Source organism: Delphinus delphis, chromosome 3, assembly GCF_949987515.2.
Source record: "Delphinus delphis chromosome 3, mDelDel1.2, whole genome shotgun sequence".
In the NCBI taxonomy this organism is placed as follows: Eukaryota; Metazoa; Chordata; class Mammalia; order Artiodactyla; family Delphinidae; genus Delphinus; species Delphinus delphis.
Window position 1 is genome coordinate 116,040,789 of NC_082685.1, and position 27,470 is coordinate 116,068,258.

General features: G+C 36.4%; 1 protein-coding gene across 1 annotated transcript in view; it reads right to left on the reverse strand.

Moving 5' to 3' along the window:
- Positions 1-4,288: 4,288 nt before the first annotated feature.
- The window catches only part of FCHO2 (FCH and mu domain containing endocytic adaptor 2), a 116,011-nt gene continuing 92,829 nt past the window's right edge, over positions 4,289-27,470 (reverse strand). The window contains exons 21-26 of the mRNA XM_060007181.2: positions 24,253-24,408; positions 23,575-23,707; positions 11,717-11,916; positions 10,910-10,974; positions 6,984-7,148; positions 4,289-6,666 (exon numbers count right to left, since the gene is read on the reverse strand). Of these exons, the coding sequence (XP_059863164.2) occupies positions 6,644-6,666; positions 6,984-7,148; positions 10,910-10,974; positions 11,717-11,916; positions 23,575-23,707; positions 24,253-24,408 (742 nt within the window). The 3' untranslated portion in view covers positions 4,289-6,643. The remainder of the gene's footprint in view (positions 6,667-6,983; positions 7,149-10,909; positions 10,975-11,716; positions 11,917-23,574; positions 23,708-24,252; positions 24,409-27,470) is intronic.

Genomic DNA, 27,470 nt, shown 5'->3' on the forward strand with positions numbered 1-27,470 from the left:
ACTTAGTAAACTCATCTAGGCATTTTCAGTGCCTTTATTAATTTACAGTAACAAGCTAGATGTAAGGGGATCCCTGTCCATCAAAATTCTGTGAATTTAAGTAGCATGCTAGTGTTTAGTGGAAGTATTTTAAACTACTGGAGAGGGAGTAAGTTTTTCTAGTCCATAGGTTTAAAGTCAGAATTTTTGGTGTTTGAAATTTTCATTTTGTTAAAAATCTTGGCTAAAATATGTCTTAATTTGTGATTTAGATATTTCTTATAGAATGAGGGAAAGTAGGCTTTTGTGTACTGTTATATTTTAATCTTGTTTTGGAAATGTCAAGATTGGTATTAAATATATACACTTTGAGGTCTACAGGGGCTAAGGGGAGTTTGCTAATTTTTATTTGGACATGTGAAGGTACACGTGTTTTATCAATTTTCTTATGTATTTTAAGCACTGACTAATACCTTATGGCTGTTGATGCTGTAAAATAATATTCAGTATAGGCTCAGCTAGATGTTGACTGGCGGCGTTAAGGCCTCAGATGGCCATTGCTGGGTCACAGCATGCCCCCAAATTTAAAAATATCAAATGTATGATACCACAGTTATGTGTGCACATGGGCTGATTAGTCATTAGTCCATCAAGATGTCTTATTTAAGAGGAAAGCTTGAGAGATTTTAGGTGAGATGGTCTTGAAGTTAAGAACCAGATGCCACATACAGTTCAGTTCTAGAAACCCCCATGTTATGGGCCCAGATTAAGAAGAGCATGTTTGTGGGATAAGCTGCCTATTTCTCAAAGCTTGGGATTAAGGAAAGTCGTTGGTTGTGATAAGTATGGTGATTAGAGTTGGTTTGACTTAATGGAATTTGTACAATATTTTGTTCTACATAATCATATAATACTCATAGTTTGTACTCATACACATGGAGTAAACAGTGTATGATTATATATACAATGTATCATACAATCAAGTATGTATGTACTAATTGTAATGGGGCAGGTCATTTAATACACAAAGTACACAGCAATGGCATCCTCTAGAATTTGTTTTTAATACTGACATAGCACATAACAATAATATTTTACTATTTATGTGCAACTTTCAGGGAATAGTTTAGGAAGAATTTCTGATGGCGGAGTTGGAGCTTCTTCCTTGATGTTGTAGGGAGGTTTTTCTCCTTTTCTGGTTTATAAGACCAGAGTGATAAACTACAAACACTCTTCATTTTAGAAGATTATTTCCAGTTAAGGTTGTGAGTAGCATAAGTAAAGAATAAGAAAATAAAAGATTGATGCTAGTTGACCAATGATAAATGGGTGTTTAAATGGTTGTCCTCCAACTCATGCTAATGTTAGTAGGTCTGCTACTAGTAGAATAAGCATTGGCTGAGGGGTCAGAATACTATGCTTTGATATATGAACTACTGAGATAATTGCTAGAATGAGGATAGAAAATACTAGAGCTTATATACCACCTTATTTATTGGGATGATATTGAGGAGATAACATCCAAGTTTCTGAAATTTAAAAGGCTCTTAATTTTGCCAGAAGCTACCCTGAAGACAGCCTTAACCACATCATACTTACACATTTCCTCTGTCCCTTTCCTGGATCATACTTTTTAAAAGACATTAATTTGGGCAGAAAAAAGAATTGATACTATATTCACTTAGGCAAAAGAAATCAAGGCATTGAGCTTTGAGACCCAAAAAAAAAAAGTAGAGCTGAAATCTACTTCCGTACATTAATAAGCAATACAGAACAAAGTAGTTATGTTGGTAGAACCAAGTGGAAGGCTAAGGCAGTGATCAAAATGGGAAGACCCTCATGTAAAGAGATCCTTGTACATTATTTACATCAACATAAAGTTCATCTTGCACTCTATTTCTAAAACTGTTTTTCAAAATAGAAAGTTTTCATTGTAAATGTAATACCTACCCATTATAAAAAATAAAGTGAAATTTGGACATTAAAGATCCTGTGGAAAGTAAAAATCCCATCACCCAGGAATTACAACTTGGTGCATATTTTTTACAAAGGTTTTTGTGTTAGGTGTATGCACTTTAAAACAAAAAAGAATTACCTTTTACCATCTAACAATCTCATAGCAATATTCCGTATCAATGACTATAAACCTTCATGATTATTTTAATTAATTGAAGTTGACTTACAATCTTGTTAGTTTCTCGTGTACAGCAAAGTGATTCAGTTATACATATACACATACTTTTTCATATTCTTTTCCATTATGGTTTATTACAGGTATTCCCTGTGCTGTACAGTAGGACCTTGTTGTTTATTCATGATTATTTTAAATACCTACATAGTATATCACTATATGGGAGCTATCATCTCATTTAATCCTTCCAATATTTTCATAAACACATCTTTGCTTTTTTGTCTCATTGTTTTCTTATGACAAATTCCCAACAGTGATGAATTACTAGCTTAAATGATAAATAAGGTTTTTAAAGGTTTTGAATTCAAATTGCTCTCTAGGAAAGTTACACTGATTCACTCTTCTAAAGACAGAGAAGATTTAGAATACTTTCTCAAGTTCACCCTGCTCATTGCTGGATTGAAATTGTCAAATAAATTGATTGGGCTAAGTGCAGAGATTTAATTGGAAATATGCTATAAGGAAATACGCCTGTACTAGTCAGAAATCCGGTGGCTGACCTGCTGGCCAATTCACCTTCAGCCATTCCCAGCCCCTCTCCTTTACTCACTTAAAAATAAAGGCTACTTGGCTTTCTCTGCCTCTTACACAATTCTGGCCAACAGGAAGCAAGCAGAAATGTGCTGGAAAAGCTTTAAATCTCCTGACAAAAAGGACAGATATACCTGGAACTGCCCCCCTCCCAGCTTTGGATGTAAATATGTAGTTGGAAGCTGTGGCAGCCATATTGCAACCATAAGGAAAAAGCCAAAAGAATCACTTGTTCTGTCCAATACCAGCAACAGATAAACTTGCAGACTTCGTGATGCGGGGAAAAAACTTGTCTTTATCTGTTTAAACCATTCTTAGTTTTGTTTTCTGTTACCTGCAGTTAAAAAATTACTGACAGAAGAAACACTGCATGCTAAAGATAAGCAGTGGTTTCTGAGTTATCATAAGTAATCATAAATATCATATATGATTAGAGGAAATATGGAAATAATCAGATCTATTTTAAAATAGGGGTAAAATATGTACATATAGCAAGAGATGATGGAATGAACGAACCTTTAGTATTGAAAGCCACAGACAGCATTAAACGCACATTTAGGAGAAGGAATAACGAAAGATGACCAAATGGAGAAAGGGCAGGATGCACGCCAGAGGATTACTGTGTTTGTCAAAATATGCTTTCTTTTCCTCCTAGGCACACCACCACACTATGTATTTCCCATCTTTCCTTGCAGTTAGTTAGTTGGAAGCACAGATCAAGTTCTGGCTAGAGGAATGTGAACAAAGGTCATGACGCCAGCTCTGCGCCTGGCCCACAAACTCCCAGTTTCCTTCCTTCCCCATCCAACGGCCAGATGGAGAGGATTTTGAGTGGAGTCACAAAAATGGAGGGAGCCTGTGTCCTCGAATTACTGTATGGAGCAGAGCTCCTCCTCCAACCTCCTTAGAGCCGTGACGTGAGCAACATACTAATTCACAGTGTTAAGTTCCCGGGATCTTATTTATCACAGCAGCTAGCATCACTCACTCTGAACAGGTGGGAGCAGTGCAAGTGGAAACAGAGAATAAAAGAAAAAAGATGAGCCTATGGTATGAATGGTAAGAGTGCTACCTGTTTGGTACACAGGTTCCCCAACCTGACCTAGATGAACTAAACTGCTCCTTTTCATGACACAGATTTAGCAAAATTTTCAATATTTAGGATGAAATCTTTTTTCCAATTCCTTTTTTTGCTCCTTTCTCAATCAGCTGGTTTCTGAGAGGCTTGATGTTCTTGATTACCTCCTTGAAAGAGTATGGTTTTAAAACTGTGTGATGCTGTGTTCCTAAGCAACTTGTCAGGAGGAAAGTCTTTGCTAAAGCTTAACATCAATTTAAGTATATTTAGAAACAAATAAAAATAATCCTTATTAAACAATTTAATTACTTTTGGGTTATAGTCCAAATGAAGTTTTCCTATATGATCAGTTAAAACTAAATAAGAGACCAATCTATATGTCTGTCTAAATGGTGATAACAAAGTTCAACACCAATTATTCTTTGCTTACCTAGCTTGCCTTGTCCTAAAGTCTATGATATAGCTATTATTACTATAAACAAGAGTACAAAAACACACAAACCAACTGATAAATTATATATTACATGTTTATTAAGGGCACAACTTTTATGTAAAATTTACATTTTTATGAAAAAATCAAAAATATTTACAAAATTTTGTAAGATTTGCCTTGTTCTAATTACAATTCAAAGTAGTAAATAACAATTCTTAAAAACTCACATTTGTTAGAGTTCTGTGTTTACAAGTTCTTGGTTAAAGAGGCAGCTACAAAGTTTATCACTATACATAAGCAAGAACCAGCTTGCTAAATACATTTCCGATTGAAAATCTATTGGTCTTTTTTACATCATTAGTGGATTTTTAAATGAAAAAAATCAATATAAACTCATATGGCTTCAAAATTGTAACCTGCACCCAATACAAATTTATGTATCAGCACTTGGTATGAAGACAGTGGTAATTAGGAAAGTGCAGAAGTTTAACCATTTCACTAGTTTGTACATTGTAAGGTAATACTTGATTAAAAACAAACATGGTGAGTATAATGGTGTCTGAATTCCAACAATAAAGTATTAACTGCCCAATAAAAGCAGTTTGACTGCAAAGCAGTTACAGTTAAGATTCCAGTAAGGGACTGTAATTGGCATTTAAAAGAGTACAATATAAGTTAGAAATTCTAATTTTTGTCCACTATTTAGTAAAGATGAAAATTTTAGCAAATTCTCTTATGTACTGCTTTAGTCAAATCTAAATTTAGAATTGGGCTAACATGGATATATTAAAAAGCACATTATTGTGTTATATATATTACTAAATGAGTAGATTTTCTGCTGTATTTAATATAGCAAGATGTTACATAAATGTCTAGTAGGAGGGGTTTTATCTTCTGTAAAGCTTAACAGAACAATTAGTGGTTTTATATAAATTATCATATATAACACATTTTATTGCTTCTATGCAAAATGCAGGACACTGGTACTTACAAATAAATTTCCCATTTGTAAATTATGAAACTGTGTCCAAAATATTTAATTCCTTCAATTAATCAGGATTTGCTATAAAGTTAGGATTTTTACTATTTAATATTAGTAATATTAAGAAATGCTTAACCCAATCCATCATTTCAAATAATTTTCCTATTTTTAGCAGGTAGCAATTAAGTAAGAACAAGAACATACAAATTGGTAAATTTTTCCAATTGTTGAAAATGCCAAAACTAATCTTTTCTAAAGTGTTCCTCACAAACTACTACAAAATTCATGCTCACAACACATTCAGGAAATAAATGTACAGATTTCCAATAATAGAGTGAAGGGAAATGTTAAATGGAGAGTTAAAATACCAGTTACCAATTTATCATTACAGTTTTGCAGAACTTTCTGATGAGGTTAAGGTGGAATATCTGAAGGTGATTTTTTCCCCCTGTAAACATATGCCATTAGTTATTTCTCTAGTGGCTACAGTGTATCACTAAAGAAGCGAGCCAGGGTTCTTAAGTATAAATTGTCCTTTAGTTATTCTGAACTCCCTTCCCAATTGCGGCCAAAGGTATTTCTGAAAATTGCAATTATCTTGTAAAAATCCTTGACTACTCTAAGATTCCAAATAGAAGATCCAGACTGTTAGGAAGAAAGTGAGGCACATTAATGAACACAAACTAGATAGGCACATTTCTGGGTTTTGTTATTGTTTTACAAGGCACACATTATGCAATCCATATAAAAATAAATTAAATCTACAGCATTAATTTATCAAAACAATCACAACTTCTATAAAGTTAACTGCAGAAGTAAATTTCTCTGCTGTCTTTTGCAAGCTTATTTTAAAACACATTGCACTTGAGGATTAAAAAAAATCATATAAAACACCATTTACACTTTATTAATATGTTTATATGAGAATCAAATTATAGATTTTGCAAACACCTTGGACTCTGGTCTGATTACTTTATGGCACAAAACTCAATTTGATTGAGTGTTATAAATGAACATTATCCCAAACTTAGAATTCACGTTCTGTCTGTACCCATTCGATATCAAAACTTATAAAATTTCAAAATTATCTCTGACTCTAAAAACTTATGGAAAGCTAAATTATTTTGTGCTTGCTCTCCTGAAATTTCAGGCCTGATATTACACTATAACCACAGACACTGAAGATAATTTAAAATTTCAGCCTATTAAAACTTCACTTTACTGACAATCTGAATAAATGTGTTTCCTGAATATTGCAGTTTATCATTTACAGCGTTGAAAATCATTTCAGTGCTATTTCTGTCGATGACTCACTTCAAAAGTGCAATTTAATGTTTGTAGTCAGCTCTTAAAGACATAATACAAGTTAGAATAGTGTTTGGAAAGAACAGATAATGCAGAATGGCAGGTCTGTACTACTCCTTTGAGCCAACCACTTTCCCAGGTCCATCAACAATCGGCCAAGTATCGTCCTGAAAAACACCAAGCAGACCTTTGCAATTATAATTTCAAATGAACTCGAAGGAGAATATTTTCACTGTGGTTACAGATACAAAGCCCAGTTCCCATCTGCTGTTTACAATACATTAGAATCAGATCACAGGTGTTCAGCTATACCGACCATGAGTACTCTCTCTCCCAGGTGTGTCTCTATCTGGCACCTTGTACCAAAGGTCAAAGAAAAAATTTCCATGCCTTTAGACTATAAACTACTTGACAGTCGTTTAGTAAATGTTAGAATACAAATGTTTCCCATGTACATTATAAAGCTTGAAATCTCCCAACTTACCAGTGGCAAACCGCTTCTTTACTAAGGAAAGCCTATAGCCAGTGCCTACAAGTTCAATATCTACTCCTGAGAGGGTACTTCCCTCGCTGAGGAATTGCACTGCAAGTGTTGTGGGTTTACTGGGTCCTTCTGAAAGATCAAATTTTGCTCTGAGGGACCCAGAACCTACAAGGAAAAGAACAAAGAACTTATACAGGATAATATATTTCACACCAAAAAAGGCAAATGAGCAAGTAAGCTGAACTGTGTCCTATGCCAAATTCGTGAAATGTGTACAGCAAACAAATCAATGTCCTGTTTCCAAATCAGACTTTATTCAGTGAATCTGAATTTTCGTTAAGTAATCTTCATCCATGCTTCTCTTTGACTTAATTAATAGTAATTTTCAGAGGCATTTACTATTGAGATTCCTATGCTATATGAATGTTGAAATGAGTCAAAAGACAAGTCTGAGGGCAGCTCAGAAGGAAGCCCTAGAAGGGATGAGTGGGAATAAAGTCAAAAGGAAAGGACTGCTGAGTACCATGTCATGGGCGGGAGAGGTAAAGAAGCTAAGACAGCTAAGATCGGGAAGAGCTGTATCAACATTACTATTTTGTATTCACCCTTCTTTTTTTTCCCCCGCCTATATATATATATATATATATATATATATATATATATATATATTTTTTAACATCTTTATTGGAGTATAATTGCTTTATAATGGTGTGTTTCTGCTTTATGACGAAGTGAATCAGCTATACATATATCCCCATATCTCCTCCCTCTTGTGTCTCCCTCCCACCCTCCCTATCCCATCCCTCTAGGTGGACACAAAGCACGGAGCTGATCTCCCTGTGCTATGCAGCTGCTTCCCACTAGCTATCTATTTTATGTTTGGTAGTGTATAAATGGATAAAGAAGATGTGGCACATATATACAATGGAATATTACTCAGTCATAAAAAGAAACGAAATTGAGTTATTTGTAGTGAGGTGGATGGACCTAGAGTCTGTCATACAGAGTGAAGTAAGTCAGAAAGAGAAAAACGAATAGCATATGCTAACACCCTTCGTTTTAAAATTTAACTGGTCTAACATGCCAATTATGTCTGAGGGGCTTTCTTTTCAATATAACCATTTATTCAACATAACTCAGTCTAACAGTGTGGCAGAAATAGTAAATAATTATGAATATTATAAATGCTGTTAAAAAAAAAAGCTATGGGCACATAAAATGATGTGGGGATGACAGGCCTGTATCTCAGGCAAAGGTGACTACAGGTACAGAGATGGCAGACCTGACAGAGCATGACGCATTTAAGGGAGCTACATCTACACCAGAAGAGATGGAGAAGAGGGTACAGGTGGAAGAGAGTGGCAGAAGAGGAGACTAGACTGGCAGCAAGGAACGAGCTCTAAATATCTTTACAAACCACCGGAAGAAATAACCATAAGGAACCACCTAAGATATGGAAGACAAACATTTCAGGTAAGTCTCTTAGAAGGGCAGAAAGGTACAAGATGCAACGTAGGGAAACCACCTGAAGGTCAATAAAATAGTCTAGGACTCTAGGTGACAGGAAAAGGGGATCTGAACTAGGCTAAGGGAAAGGAAAGAAAGGAATGAATTTGAAAGATATTTAAGAGTTGAAATCAAGGGGTGAAAAGGAGGAGGAGCCTAGGAGGATTCCCGGGTTTCTGGCTGGGGAAAGGAGAACTGCTGGATAGTAGGAGTGACATTCTGTGATTCCCCGCATAGAAGCTCAACACTACAGAGAGAAATCTGTAAGAAAATATAACAATGACCCATCCTATACTATTGTACCTGGTGGCACAGATCAATTGGGAAGATGAATTGCTGTATAATTCTTAACGCTTGCTCAAGCCCTCCTTAAACTTTTACAGTTCTTGATATGCAAAATTCAATTCTGTGAAAGTTCCACCACAGGCCAAGAGCAGCCACCTTGGCAATCCTTAAAACTTTAGAATTATTTCCTGTCCCTCTTCTGGGCATAAAGGCAAAATAGAAATAGATTTCTGTTTTACAGTATTCTAATTTGGAGATTTTTTTTTAAAGGCTGACTAACCAAATCAGAACCACATTTATAAGATGTTTCCATTTCCTCACACAGACACTCTGATACCTGAACAGCATAAAGGCAAAATAGAAATAGATTTCTGTTTTACAGTATTCTAATTTGGAGATTTTTTTTTAAAGGCTGACTAACCAAATCAGAACCACATTTATAAGATGTTTCCATTTCCTCACACAGACACTCTGATACCTGAACAGCAGAGGGAAACTATTAATATATCTGGTGAGAAAATCTGTGTCTTATTTTTAAGAGAACAAACTCCTTTCTTGGTAAATATTTACAATAATACTGTTTCATTAAATATGGGGAAAATATACCCTTTCTTCCTTGCTAACTGGTTGTAAACCCTCAATTCAAGTAGCATTTCTGGTTTACTTCCAGTTTCAACTAGGAATTTCAGTTTTGTCTCCCATAGCCATACAGTTAGAGTAAAAATCAGTACAGTTTACCACCTAAAAATAGGCAACCTTTAAGTACCAAACAGGAACAAAGGAACTAGAGATTAGCTAGGTTATTTCATACAATGTGTTGTTCTCTAGTAGTAAAAGTCTGGTTCAGCACAGCAGGTCTGAATGAACAGACAATACGAGGTATGTTCCTGGACTTTTATGCAGAAATACCTATGAGAAAAACTACTGATGATATGTTTTACATTTTGATCACATTATGCTTAAAACGTTTAAAAGGAAAAAGCTGAGCAAAACTTGAAACGCCAAAAAACCCTACTTAATAGGAAAAGTAACTGGAGATTAATTAGGCATTCAAAAGAGGGCAGGAGAACTCTCCTTTGATTAAGAGAAACTACAAATAAAATGTTAAAGACTTGGGCTTCCCTGGTGGCACACTGGTTAAGAATCTGCCGGCCAATGCAGGGGGGACAAGCCCTGGTCCGGGGAGATCCCACATGCTGTGGAGCAACTAAGCCAGTGCGCCACAACTACTGAGCCTGCACTCTAGAGCCCACAAGCCACAACTACTAAGCCCACGTGCTGCAACTACTGAAGCCTGCGTGCCTAGAGCCCGTGCTCCACAACAAGAGAAGCCACCGCAATGAGAAGCCCGCGCACCGCAACGAAGAGTATACCCCACTCGCGGCAACCAGAGAAAGCCCGTGCGCAGCAACGAAGACCTAACACAGCCAAAAATAAATAAATTTTGAAAAAAAGTTAAAGTCTTGACTGTCCTGGGAATTGCATTCTAAACTGAGTTAGGGGATATACTAGGAGTGATCAACTAACTCGCAGAGACTTTTTCTTTGCATTGGGAACATAGATGCAGACATGGTGGGAGGAGGCGATTAACTTGCTTCTCCTTAAAATAATGATCACAGAATTAAAGGCTGTTGATGGTTAGTTTTAATAAGGGGAAATGACCAAGGTAAGGTTGTCCTGAGAAAGAAAAGACAGAGGGGCTTTTTAAGGCCGGGAAGCTTCTGCATGATTTCTGGGAGGCCAGGAGGACTCCAAGAATGAGCTAAAGAGTGTGTTAATTAGTATCAATTAGTTTTCAGTTTCAATTATCAGATTACCTAGACTTCTATAAATTTACTTTATTAGGTATCTTCTCTTAATGGTAGCAATGTGAACATAAGAAGCATTTATATAATATTTATAAAGCTATAGCAAAACATTATTTTTCTCAGAGAAAGCATATTCAATCTAGAAGAAAAAAAATGTGTTCTGAATCTAAACTGGTCCACTCTTATTATAAGGTATTAACTTCCACCTAGTGGTCAGTTTTAGAACTGAAGGCATGAAATTCCAGGAGAAAATTTTCCATAAACATGCCTAAAAAAATCCATGTGACATCACATTATAAACAACAAAAAAAACATGCACACACTTACCTCTATTTTCTGATTTTTCTGAAATACCAGAGAGTTTCCAAAAGGCTTTCATCTGTTCTGCATTCCTGTAAGAACAAATGTTTTCAGATAATGTGCCTAGTATGGTACCTTGTAGATAAGTGAACACTCAATAAATACATTTTAAATATTTCACTAGAACTATGGTGCTAGATTTACTTTGAATAGTATCACCTGGTGAAAATGTGTTTATGAGTAATATAAATATAGTATTATCTTTATAAATGGATATTTACCAAATTATGTGAATTCTTTTCATTTCTACTGATCAGAGAAAGGAAAACAATGCATAGGTGACCCAGTACCTTCATTGCTCAAGGAAAACACAGTTTTATTACTAAACGGTGAAGCAAATATAAACAAAGAGTGGTTAGAGTCTATACTAATATTAATGGAGGGAACAAGAGAGGTAGTTAAGAGATGTAAAAAATAATACTAAAGACTAACCAGATAGGTATTCCTATAGATATGCTAGATGCTATATTTAATCCTATAAAATAATAATTATCTTTATTTTTAAAATGAAAAAAAAGGAAGTTTAGAGAAATTACATACTTTGCCTAAGGGTAAAGTTGTATTGAATCATTCGAGTCTGGGTGGGGACAGCAAGACTAGTTTATTTTGGGTTGCGGCTACCGTAGCGTGACTAGTAAAATGTACAGTACCTTTTATAGCATGGTTTCTTTGGGAAAGTACACTAACTTATAAGACAACTTTCAGAACTTAGGTTCTAAGACTGAGGGATTGCAACAGAAACTTAGTAGGAATTCAGAAATCTACTTAATTTACCATATTGCAGGGGGAAGGGACTGCATGTTTGTGACTCCTCCATCCACTGGTACCACCACCTGTACGTTGGAAAGCACACTTGGTGTCACCATAGCTTCTGGGTTGTACTTATAATCCACTCTAAGATCTGTGGTGCCGGCACTACATTTCCAATATGTTGCGAGATTTAGAGGAGTGGACTGAATACCATTTGATGATACCTTTAAAGAGAGAAAAAAACAAACAATTGCCTTTGACCTAAAAAAGTAAACAAGTCATGTTAATGACATATACTTGAACACAAGAGCTCACACATTCAAAAATAATAATGAGGGAGCTGTCTTTTGCTAGGCGGAGTGAAGCAGGCTCATCTCACAGGCGTTAAGTGTGGACCTGGGACTATTTACATCAAAATTTCTGTGGTGCTTGTTTAAAATGCACATTCCACTGGCTCCAAATGCAGAAAATCTGGAGGCACTGGTGATATAGGGGTTAGTATAGCTGCCTTCCAAATGCAGAAGATCTGATTCAACTGCTTAGGTACAGGGCACAGAAATCAGCGTGTTATGTGATTCTTATTTATGCATGTAATGTTTGAGAACCTCTCAACATTCAACATAGAATTCTAAGATTCTTTATAAGAATTCAGATTTAAAAGTTAGAAAAACTGGATCGCCATGCAGTTCTGCAAGCCTGGAGTTAGAATACTTCCAACTTGAAATGTTTAATTTTAATCACATGAACCACAGTAAATGGTGCAATTCCTTCCAATTCTTCAGTTCCTTGCTCAAATGACTTACTCCTTTTCAATGAGATTTATTATATTGAAAACTGTATTTTCACTCTTCCTTACCTTACTCTACAGACTTTCCTTTCTCCATAGCACAACATACATTATTTACTTACTATGTTTACTGTCTATTTCCCTATGCTACTCACAGCAATTAGCAAGCACTGAATAATAAATATTTGCTGAATGAATGATAAATACTTGGAATAAACTTTAAGCCAACGTTAAGTGGCAGCACTTTTTTATCCTTTAAAGTATTTATTTACTAGAAACATAAGCCATTTTAATACAATTACCCTATTAAAAATTCAAATAAGACATAAATATATGAAATAGGAAATTCTTCTCTTGGCATTCTTACTCCCCACTGTTTTTTTTTTAATTTTTAAATTTTATTTTTACACAGCAGGTTCTTATTAGTCATCCATTTTATGCACATCAGTGTATACATGTCAATCCCAATCTCCCAATTTATCCCACCACCACCACTTCCCCCTCTTGGTGTCCATACGTTTGTTCTCTACATCTGTGTCCCAATTTCTGCCCTGCAAACTGGTTCATCTGTACCATTTTTCTAGGTTCCACATATGTGTGTTAATATACAGTATTTTTCTCTTTCTGACTTACTTCACTCTGTATGACAGTCTCTAGATCCATCCACGCACGTCTCAACAAATGACTCAATTTCGTTCCTTTTTATGGCTGAGTAATATTCCATTGTATACATGTACCACATCTTCTTTATCCATTTGTCTGTTGATGGGCATTTAGGTTGCTTCCATGACCTGGCTATTGTAAATAGTGCTGCAATGAACATTGGGGTGCATGTGTCTCTTTGAATTATGGTTTTCTCTGGGTATATGCCCAGTAGTGGGATTGCTGGGTCATATGGTAATTCTATTTTTAGTTTTTTAAGGAACCTCCATACTGTTCTCCATAGTGGCTGTATCAATTTACATTCCCACCAACAGTGCAAGAGGGTTCCCTTTTCTCCACACCCTCTCCAGCATTGGTTGTTTGTAGATTTTCTGATGATGCCCATTCTAACTGGTGTGAGGTGATACCTCATTGTAGTTTTGATTTACATTTCTCTAATAATTAGTGATGTTGAGCAGCTTTTCATGTGCTTCTTGGCCATCTGTATGTCTTCTTTGGAGAAATGTCTATTTAGGTCTTCTGCCCATTTTTGGATTGGGTTGTTTGTTTTTTTAATATTGAGCTACATGAGCTGTTTATATATTTTGGAGATTAATCCTTTGTCCATTGATTCGTTTGCAAATATTTTCTCCCATTTTGAGGGTTGTCTTTTCACCTTGTTTATGGTTTCCTTTGCTGTGCAAAAGCTTTGAAGTTTCATTAGGTCCCATTTGTTTATTTTTGTTTTTATTTCCATTACTCTAGGAGGTGGATCAAAAAAGATCTTGCTGTGATTTATGTCAAAGAGTGTTCTTCCTATGTTTTCCTCTAAGAGTTTGATAGTGTCCAGTCTTACATTTAGGTCTCGAATCCATTTTGAGTTTATTTTTGTGTGTGGTGTTAATCTTACTCCCCACTGTTAACATCATGGTACATATACTTCCAAACTTTCTAGGGATGCAAACATAGATCTCATTGTTTTAAATGGCCACAATAATTAATCAATCTCTTCCTCTGTGGATGTGTACTTAGGTGGTTTCCAAGCAATGCTGCAGTGAATATCCTTTTTACCTTCCCCCCACCACCTCCGCCCTCTAATTTGTGTGATTTCCAAAGAACAGATTTCTGGAACTGGAATTGTTGAGTTAAAGGTTACATATACTCAATGATCTAACAGAGTTACCTTCTAAGAGGTTCTATTAATTCGTACTCCTATCAACAAGTGGTCACACCTCTCCTAGTAGAGCAGTCTTTTTCATTTTTGTCAGTCTAATGAGGACTAAAACTTGTATCTCACTGTTGTCTTAATATTCATTGTTCTGATTAGTACTGACATGGAGCATCTTTCCGTAAGTTAGCTACTGAGTTATTCATCTTCTATTTCTAATTTATAAGGGCTCTTTGGTCTATCTTGCAATATTACACATGCTTTTCCCTCAGGTTAAATACTGATTCTGTTTAAGGGTTTGTGTGTTTTAACCAAACATCTTATAAACACACGTATTTCTTTCTTTTTGTCTCAAGTATCTCTTTCTCTTATTGCATGACTTCTGGGTTTTGTACTGTATTCAGAAAGGTCTTCCACACTTCAAGATTAAGATATGTAATAAACATTTATAACACATATACAACACACATGCATACATACCCACAGACATATATATATATATATATTCATCCATGCTTTATTTTCGTATCTTTACAGCTTCATTTATTATTATTAAACCTTTGATACATGCAGATTTTATTTTGGTTAAAGGTATAAGCTAGGGATTCAGCTGAATTTTTTCCCCAAATCTCCAGCCTGCTGCCCCAGTATCATTTACTGAAAAATTCATCATTTCCACATTGTCTTGAAATGCTACTTTGTCGTAGCAAGAATTTTCCATTTATTCTTAGATCTATTTCTGGATACTCTAATCTGTTTCATTCATCTGGCCATCTATTGTTCCAAACTATTTTAAATACTGTTGGCTTACAAAGTTTTCCCATTAAAACTAAAACATTACTCCACATTGCTGTTTAAAACATTTCTTAACTTAATTTTCTGAGCTTTATTCTTCTGAGAACTTGAAAATACTGTCAAGTCTCCAGACACAAATATATAAACACCTCCACTGAGTTTCTGATCAGGATCACATTAAATTTATAAGCTAATTTAGAAACAGCTAAGCTTTCTAGAATATGAGTCTTCCTTTAAATAAAGTATACCATTCTAACTATATTCAAGGCAGCAGAGATGATGTTACGTTTCTTAACCAGTTTAAAAAAATTTTTGTGTCTTCATTGTAGCTACAGGAGAGGATGCTGTAATACATCTTTAAAAAGATTTTTTTTAATTGAAGTATAATTGACACGTAACACTCTATTAGTTTCAGGTGTACAGTGTAGTAATTTGATATTTATATACATTGTGAAATGATCACCACAGTAAGTCTACTTACCCTCTGTCACCGTACATACAAAGTATTTTTTTCCTGTGGTGAGAACTTTTAAAATATACTCTTAGCAACTTTGAAATATGCAATACAATATTATTAACTTTGGACACCATGCTGTACATTACATCCCCATCACTTATTTATTTTATAACCATTAGTCTGTAACTTTTGACCCCCTTCATCCATTTCAGCCACCCCTAACCCCCTGCGCCTCTAGCAACCACCAATCTGTTCTCTGTATCTATGAACTTGGTCTGGTTTGTTTGTTTTTTAGATTCCACACATAAGTGAGATCATACCGATCTCTGTCTTCCCTTTCTGACTCATTTCATTTAGCATAATGCCCTCAAGGTCCATCCATGTGGTTGCAAACGGAAGGTTTCATTCTTTTTTAATGGCTGAATAGTATTCCATTGTATATATACAGCAAATCTTATTTATCCATTCATTTATTGATGAACCCTTGGGTTTTTCCATATCTTGGCTACTGTAAATAACACTGCAATGAACACTGGGGTCCAAAAATCTTTTCAAGTTAGTATTTTCATTTTCCTCGGATAAATACCCAGAAGCGGAATTGCTGGATCATATGGTAGTTCTATTTTTAATTTTTTGAGGAACCTCCAAACTGTCTTCCATAGTGACTACATCAATTTACAATCCCACCAACAGTGCACAAGGGCTCCCTTTTCTCTACATCCTTGTCTTTTTGATGACAGCCATTCTCACAGGTGTGAGATGACAGCTTATTGTGGTTTTGGTTTGCATTTCCTGATCATCAGTGATGTTGAGCAACTTTTCATGTATCTTTTGGCCATCTGTGTGTCTTCTTTGGAAAAATGTCTATTCAGATCCTCTGTCCACTTTTAAAATCAGATTGTTTGTTTTGCTATTGAGTTGTATGTTCTTTATATATTTTGGATATTAACCCCTTATCAGATATATTGTTTGCAAATAATCTTCTCCCATTCAGTACACTGCCTTTCCGTTTTGTTGATGATGTTCTTTGCTGTGCAGAAGCTTTTTAGTTTAATGTAGTCCTGCTTGTTTAATTTTGCTTTTGTTGCCTTTGCTTCTGAAGTCAAATCCAGAAAATGATCACCAAGGCTGATGTTAAGAACCTTACCACCTATGTTTTCTTCTATGAGTTTCAGGGTTTCAGGTCTTGCATTCAAGTCTTTAATTCACTTTGAGTCAATTTTTGTGTATGGTGTAAGACAGTAGTCTAGTTTCATTCTTTTGCACGTGGCTATTTAGTTTTCCCAATACTATTTTTTTTTTAACATCTTCCCAATACTGTTTATTGAAGAGACTGTCCTTTCCCTAATGTTTATTTATTCTTGGCTCCTTTTGTCATAAATTAATTGAGCATGTATGTGTGGGTTTATTTCTGAACTCTCTATTCTGTTCCATTGATCTATTTTTCTATTTTTTTGCCAATACCATCTTTTGATTACTATACCTATGTCATATGGTTTGAAATCAGGGAGTGTGATGCTTTTTGTTCTTTCTCAAGATTGCTTTGGCTATTTGGGGTCTTTTGTGATTCCATACAAATTTTAGGATAGTTTATTCTATTTCTGTGAAAAATTGCCAGTGGAATGTTAACAGTTATTGCATTAAACCTGTGATTGCTTTGGGTAGTATGGATATCTTAACAATTTTAATTCTATCGATGAGCATGGAGTATCTTTTCATTTAGTTTTGTCTTTATTTCATCACCGTCTTATAGTTTTCAGTGTACAGGTCTTTCACCTCTGTGGTTGAATTTATTCCTAAGTATTTTATTCTTTTTGATGCAATTGTAAACGGGATTATTTTCTTAATTTCCTCTGCTAGTTCATTATTAGTGTATAGAAACACAACAGATTTTTATATATTTTGTATTTTGCAACATTACTGAATTCATTTATTATTCAGTTCATTATTCATTATTCTAAGTTTTTTTTCTTATGGAGTCTAAAGGTTTTCTACATATGATATGTCATCTGCAAAGAGTGATAATTTTACTTCTTCCTTTCTAATTTGGATGCCTTTTCTTTTTCTTGCCTAATTTATCTGGCTAGAACTTTAATACTATGTTGAATAAAAGTGGTGAGAGTAGGCATCCGTGTCTTGTTCCTGATCTTAGAAGAAAATCTTTCAGATTTTCACCACTGAGCATATTAAGCTATAGGCTTGTCATATACGGCATTATTATGTTGAGGTATGTTCCCTCTATACCCACTGTGTTGGGAGTTTTTATCATAAATGGATGTTTATATTTTGTCAAATGCTTTTTCTGTAATCCACTGAGATCATACGATTTTCATCTTCATTTGTTAATGTGGTGTATCATGTTGCTTGATTTCTGGATGTCAAACCATCCTTGCATCCCTGGAATAAATCCCACTTGATCATGGTGTATGACCCTTTTAATGTATTGTTGCAGTTTGTTCGCTAATATTTTGTTGAGGATTTTTGCATCTATGTTCATCAGGGATATCAGCCCATAATTTTTTCTTGTAGTGTCCTTGTCTGGTTTATTGGGGTAATGCTGGCCTCATAAAATGAGTTTGGAAGTGTTCCCTCCTTTTCTATTTTTTGGGAAGAGTTTGAGAAGAATTGCTATAATTCTTTTAATGTCTGGTAGACTTTGGTAGTTAAACCGTTTGATCCCGGACTTTTGTTTTTGGAAGGTTTCTGATTATGGATTCATATCTCCTTACTAGTAATCTATTCATATTTTCTACTTCTTCATGATTCAGTATTGGAAAGCCGGCTGTATGTTCCTAGAAATGTATCCATTTCTTGTAGGTTGTTGGCAATTTGTTGGCATGTAATTGTTCATAGTAGTATCTTATGAATCTCTGTATTTCAGTGGTATTAGTTATAACAGCTCCTTCTTCATTTCTGATTTTATTTGAGCCCTCCTTTTTTCTTGGTGAGTCTAGATAAAGGTTTGTCAATTTTGTTTACCTTTTCAAAGAACCAGCTCTTAGTTTCATTGATCTTTTTAGTCTTTAATTATTTCTGCTCTTATCTTTGTTATTACCTTCCTTCAACTAACTTTGGGCTCCGTTTGCTCTTCTTTTTCTAGTTACTTGAGGTGTAAAGTTAAGTTGTTTGAGATTATTCTTGTTTCTTGAGGTAGGCATGTATCACTATGAACTTCCCTCTTAGAAATGCTTCTGCTGCATCCCATGAATTTTTGGTATGTTGTATTCCCATTTTCATCAAAGTATTTTTTGATTTCTCCTTTGATTTCTTCATTGACCTGTTGGTTACTCAGTAGCATACTGTTTAATCTATCCATATTTGTGATTTTTCCAGTCTTCTTCTTGTAACTGATTTCTAGTTTCATACCACTGTGGTCCTAAAAGAGATGCTTGATATGACTCCAATGTTAAATTTATTATGACTGGGCTTCCCTGGTGGCGCAGTGGTTGAGAGTCCGCCTGCTGATGCAGGGGACATGGGTTCGTGCCCCAGTCCAGGAAGATCCCACATGCCGCGGAGCGGCTGGGCCCATGAGCCATGGCCACTGAGGCTGCGTGTCCAGAGCCTGTGCTCCGCAATGGGAGAGGCCACGGCAGTGAGAGGCCCACGTACCGCAAAAAAAAAAAAAAAATTTATTATGACTTGTTTTTTAACCTAATATATGATCCTGGAGAATGTTCCCTATGCAGTTGAGAAGAATGTGCACTCTGCTGCTTTTGGATGGAATGTTTTCTGTATATCTGTTAAGTCCATCTGGTCTAACATGTCATATAAGGCTGATGTTTCCTTACTGATTTCTGTTGGGATAACTTTTCTATTAATAAAAGTGAGTATTAAGGTCCCCTACTATTACTGTATTGCTGTCTATTTCTCCCTTTAGGTCTCTTAATATTTGCTCTATATATTTAGTTGCTCCTATGTAGGGTGCATAATTATTATTTTTTTGGGGGGGTGCATAATTAATAAATGTTAAACATCTTCTTGTTGAATTGACACCTTTATCAATATGTAATGCCCTTCTTTGTCTCTTATTACAGTCTCTGTTTTAGTCTATGTTTTTCTGGTATAAGTATAGCTACCCAAGCTTTCATTTGGTTTCTGTTTGCACGGAACATCTTTTTCCATCCCTTCAACTTTCATTCTGTGTGTGTCCTTACATCTGAAGGGAGCATCTCATAGGCAGTATATAAATAGGTCTTATTTTTTTAATCCATTCAGCCACTCTATGTCTTTTGATTGGAGAATTTAGTCCATTTACAATTAAAATAATTATTGACAGGTATGTATTCACTGCATATTGTTAATTATTTTCTGGCTGTTCTGTTCTCTTTCTTTGTGGTTTGATGACTTTAGTGGAATGGTTAATTTCTTTCTCATTATCTTTTGTGTATCTGCTATAGTTTTTGCTTGGTTGTTACCATGAGGCTTACATATAACAACCGACATAACAGTCCATTTTAAGCTGCAAACAACTTAAGTTTGAATGCATTCTAAAGGTCTGCATTTTTACTCCCCCTCTATTTTCTGTTTTTGATGTCACATTTTACATCTTTGTATCTTGTGTATCCCTTCACTAATTATTGGAGTTATTTTTACTATTTTTCTTTTTCCTTTTACTATTTTCACTCTACGTGATTAATCCACTACCTCTACTATATATTTACCTTTACCAGTGAGATTTATACTTTCATACTTTTGTTACTAATTGGTGCCCTTTTCAGCAAAGAAGTCCCTTTAACATTTCTTGTAAGGCTGGTTTATTGGTGATGAACTCCTTTAGGTTTTGCTTGCCTGGGAAACTCCTTATCTTTCTTTCAACTCTGAGCAATAACTCTGCCAGGTAGAGTATCCGTGGTTAGAAGTTTACTTTGAATATATCCCTTCTGGCTTGCAAAGTTTCTGCTGAAAAGTCTGCTGATGGTCTTATGAGAGCTCCCTTGGTTTTTCTCTTGCTGCTTTTAAGATTCTTTTTTTAAACTTTTGACATTTTTTTTTTTAATGTTGAGCCTTCTTTTAATTCATTATTATTTTTTTAATTTTTGACTGTGTTGGGTCTTCGTTTCTGTGCAAGGGCTTTCTCTAGTTGTGGCAAGCAGGGGCCTCTCACTGTCATGGCCTCTGTCGTTGAGAAGCACAGGCTCCTGACGCGCAGACTCAGTTGTTGTGGCTCATGGGCCTAGTTGCTCTGTGGCATGGGGGAGCTTCCCAGACCAGGGCTCTAACCTGTGCCCCTTGCATTAGCAGGCAGATTCTCAACCACTGCGCCACCAGGGAAGCCCTAAACTTTTGACATTTTAATTATAATGTGTCTTGGTGTGGGTCTCTGGGCTTCCTGGATCTGAATGTTTGTTTCCTTCCCCAGGTTAGGGAAGTTCTCAGCCATTATTTCTTCAAGTAAGTTTTCAGTCCCTTTATCTCTATTCTCCTTCTGGGACAGTTATAATGTGTATGTTAATTTGCTTGATGTTGTCCCATAAGTCCTGTAAGCTATCTCTGCTTTTTAAAATTCTTTTTTCTTTTTGCTGTTCGGATTAGGTGAGTTCCACTGCCCTGTCTTTGAGTTCACTGATCCTTTCTTTGCTTCATCTAGTCTGCTGTTGAACCCCTCCAGTATATATTTCAGATCAGTTATTGTATTCTTCAGCCCAGTGACTTCTATTTGTTACTTTCTTAGGTTTTCTATTTCTTTGTTGAAGTTCTCACTGTGTTTATCCATCCTTTTCCCAAGTGAGGTGAGCATTTTATGACCATTACTTAGAACTCTTTATAAGGTAAATTACTTATCTCTGTTTCGTTAAGGCGTTTTTCTAAGGTTTTGTCTTGTTCTTTCTTTTAGAATATATTCCTGTTTCCTCATTTTACTTGATTTTCTGCACTTCTTTGTATTAGATGAAATAGCCACCCCTTCCAGTCTTGAAAGAGTAACCTCGTGTAGGAGATGAACCTTATTGTTCAACCTCGCCTTAGCTCTTGGTTGCCTCTCAAACCTCTGTGATCGTCCAAGCAGACTATTTTATATTTAATAGCTCCTAATTGTCAAGGGTGTGCCAAGACCTGGCAGTGTTTCAAAGCAGGAAATCTGCCAGCACATAGATTCAGACTGACTAGGAAGCTAGACCCTCAGGCAGCAGCTTTTAAAGTATGCAAATACATATAGTTCTGTGAGATTGAATACAAATGTTAGCCCTGCTGGCCACCAGAACAGGTGATCTGGAGGTGTCCCCTGGGTGACAGTCATAAAAATCAGGGCTCTAGACGAGTGTGTAAGTTCCTTTCTGGGAGATACTGATGAGCTGTAGCAAGGCAGAGGGAGAGTGAATTGACTGCATTCCCCCAGGCTATGTTCCCTAAGAGCATATCTGGAGATCCCTAGATGTGTGTCAGACCAGAAGCCTGCCCCTTAGGCTGCTGCCCCAGGCCAAGCAAATGGGTCTCTTTCACAGAAACAGTACGGGTGTTTTTCAGTCTGCTTTCTGTGCATTGCCCTGGGGGCAGTAGCCTACCAAAAACTGTCTCACTGATTGTTATAGTCCTGTGGGACCCAGAAATGCAAGCTCCCCTGGCCTCTAGAGCCAGGAGATCAAGGGTGTCCCCTGGGCTGCAGCTGCAAAAACTGGGGCACCAGACATCTATAAAAACTCCCCTCTTGGAGATACTGGTGTCACAGAAGAGAGTGCAAAGATGACACCCACTGAGGAAGGGGGAAAGAGGTCTTGAATAAAAAGCCAGTTTTAGCATGAGAGAGGGAGAGCCCACTGGTTGGAGTGTAAAGATGGCATCCACCAAGAGAAAAAGTCTATAGTAAAAAAATAAATAAAGTGGTGCTTGCTGGCTTTAGCAAAGTAGATGGAGCAAGTAAAAGAGGTGCCCTCCAGCACCTCACTCCCTGGAGAGTATCTCAACACGCCCCGGCCCCTCAAGCCCATGCTTTAAGATCAGCTAATGAATCTCTTTCACATGCAGCCTGTGCACTTCTCAAATGGCCGCTTGCATGCTGGGACCTAGGGTGCTTGAGTTTGCACGCAAGCCCTTTAAAGCCGTTTCTCAGATCTCTACAGCCCTCTGGTTCCTGTGGATACGAGCTCCACTGGTTTTCAAAGCCAGATGTTTTAGGGACTCGTCTATCAAGTGCAGGTCTCAAAAGATGGGGTGTCCATGCGGGTTACAAACTCTTTGTTCCTCAGGGAGAAGCTCCAGATTTGTGAGTTCCATCCAGATGGTGGGTTGCCATGATGGGTTGAAGCTTATGGTGAGACCGTGTCTCAGCCTCTCCTACTTGCCTCAGTGTGGCCCTTTTCTCACTGGCTGATGTGAAGGAGCTGTTTAGCTATCTTTCAGGTCCCTTTCAGAGGGAACTGTTCCACATCTATCTGTATATACACCATGTTGGTGTATCCACGGGAGAAGGTGAGCTCAGGATCTTCCTATACCATCTTGGACTACCTCTCCAGATCTAATTAGTTTTTTTATTGTGAATATCTTTCTCCATTAGTTTTCCTAACTGGTTGTTTTGAAAGCCATTAATTTTTGTATTAATTTTTTAAATGACCACTTTGCTAAATTCTCCTGCATCAGTTTTTCAGTTGATTCTCTTGAGTTTTCCAGAAATATATCACCTGTAATTAATATTATTTTTATATCTTCCTTTCCAATATTTATCACCACTTATTTTATTCTCCTGTCTAACTGTACTAAAACACATCCAGAAAAATCTTATACACTAACAGGAATAATGACTGTCCTGACTTTCAATGCTTTAGGTATTTCATTATTAAGACTGATATGCTGGTCTTTTCAGGTGAAGGACATTCATATATTTATATTTGCTCAGTAGTTTAATTGGTAATAGATAGATGGTGAATTTGATCAAATTGGCCAAAATCTCCAGAGGCTTATTAAGAGATTTTTTGATTTTGAAACATCCTTGCATTGCTCGAATGAACTTCACTTGGCCATGACATATTATTCATTTAATGATATGCAAGACTGTTTGTTAATATTTCAATTAAGGATTTTTATAAGATGACACTCACCTGATACTTTAATACATCTACATTATAATAAGAAGCAGCTGGATTCTGCTCTGATAGCTTCTTGAGGTAGATAGTAAGAGCTTGCATGTTCATCCAAAAATCTTTTGTGTTAGAATCACACTGTGATGGATCACTGTATGTACAAGAAATATTTTCATTATTATTTATTATTATTTCATATTTATTTATTTATTTCTCTTTATACTCTGCCTCTCTGTAGTAATTTGGTGACCTGGCAAAGACCAGTAGAAATGAACCAAAAGATGGGATGATGTAAAACTAAACTTAGGGGATAAAGAATGGAACATAGCAGAAAGTTGCCTGAAAGATGAGAAGATGTACAGTAGAGAAGGATTTAACAATGACTACTACCACCCACCAGCACAAACAAAACAAAGACAGCAGAATCCTATTTCATCATAATAAATAATTTTGATAGTCTTCAAATTGAATCACTGTTGCTTTGAAGAAGAAAGAAAAAATTTCTTAAAAAGAAATTTCACCTTCAAAACAAAAGTACACAAGCCCGGGGATTTCCCTGGTGGTCCACTGGTTAAGACTCTGAACTTCCACCACAGGGGACACAGGTTCGATCCCTAGTCAGGGAACTACAATTCCACATTGCCCCACAGTGTGGCCAAAAAATTAAAAAAAAACTGAAAAGTAAAGTACACAAACCTGAACACAAGTTGTGCATTTGGAAGAATTTGTTCTAGTCTGTTGATATTTTTCACCCTGAAGCAGAGCACAGCTGGGGATGGATTACTAGTGAAGACTTTAATAACTCCGCTTGGAAATGATATTGTCATGTCACCAGTGATCTTCACAATACACCTGGAAGTAGGCATTTTGAAAAATTTAAATAGTTTAAATAAGGCATTTTAACCTCCATTTAAAGCATATTTAGTTTTAAAAGGGCTTTATTTATATATATAACCTTTTATCATAATTACCATGAATTATTTTTTCAATTATAAAAAATGATTCTATGTGAAATGATATATTCATCTAACACCAGTTTTTCCTAGAATTAAATTCCAAACACAAATGGAAGCACACTGATAATACTCCTTCACTTGTTTGCTAAAACCATCCCTGGCTGTCTCATAAGGACACTGTTTCCCTGGTAACACTATCCCCAGCTGTAGCTATTTTTCCTCCAAACCCCACAAAGCACTGAGCCTGATGGTGGCAGTGGTAGATGTCCTCCTTGCTCTCATTGCCTCTTACAACTCTATATTCCTTCTTCCTTCTGAAAAACCACCAGCTTCATTTGAAACTCACACCATCAGATTACACTACTCGCTATCTCAATCCTCCAAGTCATCTTCAACATTCCCTTTCATTTTCTGAAAATTATAGCTCCTGGCCCACTGTCAGTCTGTCTCTGCACAACTACTCCTATCACAAATTTTTAGTGATTTCAATATCCACACAGATAATCCCCTTTCAACACCTTGGTCACCTAGTCCTTCAGCCCCTTGCCTTCAATGATCCTGCCTTCCAGCCTACCTCAGCCATACTTCAGCCCCTCCATCATCTCAGCCTGATTCCCCACTCATCGGATAGTCTCTTCCTACTTCTCCAACTCATTCTGTCCAGTACTGCATCTGCAATCTCATCAAAAACCTCCATAATCCATTGTTCCTACCACCTTTTTCACTAATTTCCACTCTTCCTTCATATCCTCACTTCCCCCTATCTTGGGACTTCATGGTCCATCAATATACATACTCCTTTGCATAAACCCTCCCCTTGGTTCTCCCTCACTTGACTATGCTTGTTTGGCAAAACACAGTCTTAGCTAAATCCAGCTCCTCACCTACATCTATATGGCCGAACATGACTAGAGAAAAACATATAATGATATAGCCAAAACTCTCAGTTGGGCCCCCTTAGTATTACCTGGAAATTCTACATCCCCTAGCTCTTTTCATACCTTCTCCTTTCTCCTCTTAACTCTAACCTGCAAAATTCCCTCCCCCACCTGCAGTCAACGACTTTCCTTTAAATTTTACAGATGAAATAAAATCAGAAAAGAACTTCCTCATACTCTCACTACTAAAATCCTAATCTCCCTGACTCTAAAGGCATCCATACCTTCTGCATTCCCTCCTGTTTCAACAGATAATCAGTCTATGCCCCTAAGGTTAACTGTACTGAAGCACATCTCCTCTTACATACTGAAGGACTTCACTCATGCAATTGTCCCCTTTCCTGTAGATTCAGTTTTTTCCATAAATATTGGATTTTTTCCATTAGCATATTGAAATGTATATCATCTTTAAAAAACCCAAAAACTAAAATTAATAAAGGCCTCCTCTGATTCTCCCATCTCTCTCCTGCTACCACCCTGTTTCTCTGCTTCTACTTAGAGCAAAATATCCTAAAAGAATTGCCTAACATTTGCGCTCTTCAAATACAGTTGTCTGTATTTGCATCATCTCCTGCTCCTGAGCGCCCTCGAAGCAGTCTACTAGAGCTGCTCTTGTGAAGGTCATTAATGACCTTCACGTTGTTAATGATCTTCACGTTGTTAATGATCAATTTTTCTTGACCTGACGGATAGCATCAGATACAGCTTCACACCTTCTTTCATGGAAGGGTTTATTCACTTAGTTTCTGGGACTCTGCTCTACTGGTTCTCTTCTCACCTCTCTTGTTGCTTGCTGTCCCAAACTCCATTGCTGGATGATTCTCATCCTCCTGTTTTTAAACACTGAAGGGGGCCAGGACTTAGGTTCTCATCAGATCTCTTCTCTACACCCTAATGCCCCAGGCTTTAAGTATCATGTACAAATTAATGACTACCAAATATTTTAGCCTGCACCTATCTCTGAACTCCAGAATCATGTATTCAACTATCATCAACTCAACATCCCCACTAAATTGTGTTAATAAGTACTTCAAATTTAACAATCTACTCCCTCAACAAATCTTGACAAATCTGTTTTCAAAATACATTCAGAATCTCATTACTACTCACCATCTCTTCTAATACCCTTATACAAGTCACCATCATCTCTCACCTGGACTTCAGTGGCTAACCCTTTCTCTCTGCATCTACTCTGGCTCCTTCTAGTTTATTCTCCATATAGCAGGCAGAGTGCTACTTCAAAAACATAAGTAACCTCATCACTCCTCTACTCAAAAGCCTCTACTTGCTTCCCACCTCACCCACAATAAATTCCAAACTCCTTACCATGGTCTACAATGCCCAGCCTGATCTGTTCCCTCTGTGGACTTATCTTTGACTACTTTCTCCCTTGTTTACTCCTACTCAGTGACATGGTGCTCTTTGCTATTTCATGACTATGCCAAGCATGCTTCTACCTCAGTCCCTTACACTTACTGGAATGCTCTTCACTCACCTATCTGCATGGCTTGCTCCTCCCTCAATGTCTTTCAAAAACAACCTCAAAAAGGTTTTCACTGATCATTCTATCTAAAATAGTAGCCCTCTGTTGTAACTGTCTATCCCCTTACCCTGGTTTATTTTTCTTCATAGCATATATCAATACCTCTCCTTTTCCTAAGTAACATTATTCATTCATCAAATATTTGAGCGCTTACTATGTGTAAGACTCTGTTGTAAGTGCTGAAGGTACTTTAGTAAACAAAAGTTCTTCTCTACAGAGCTTGCATTATCTCAAGTGAAAACTAAGAAACTTTCACAACAATGCAAGCTTATAACAGTCTTACACATACTAAGCACTCAAATATTTAATGAATGAATAATGTTATACATGAAAAATAAGGGTGGGGTGATGGTGGTGGGATGAATTGGGAGATTGGGATTGACATATATACATTAATATGTATAAGATAAATAACTAATAAGAACCTGCTGTATGAAAAAATAAAATAAAATTCAAAAAAAAAAAAAGAAAAATTAA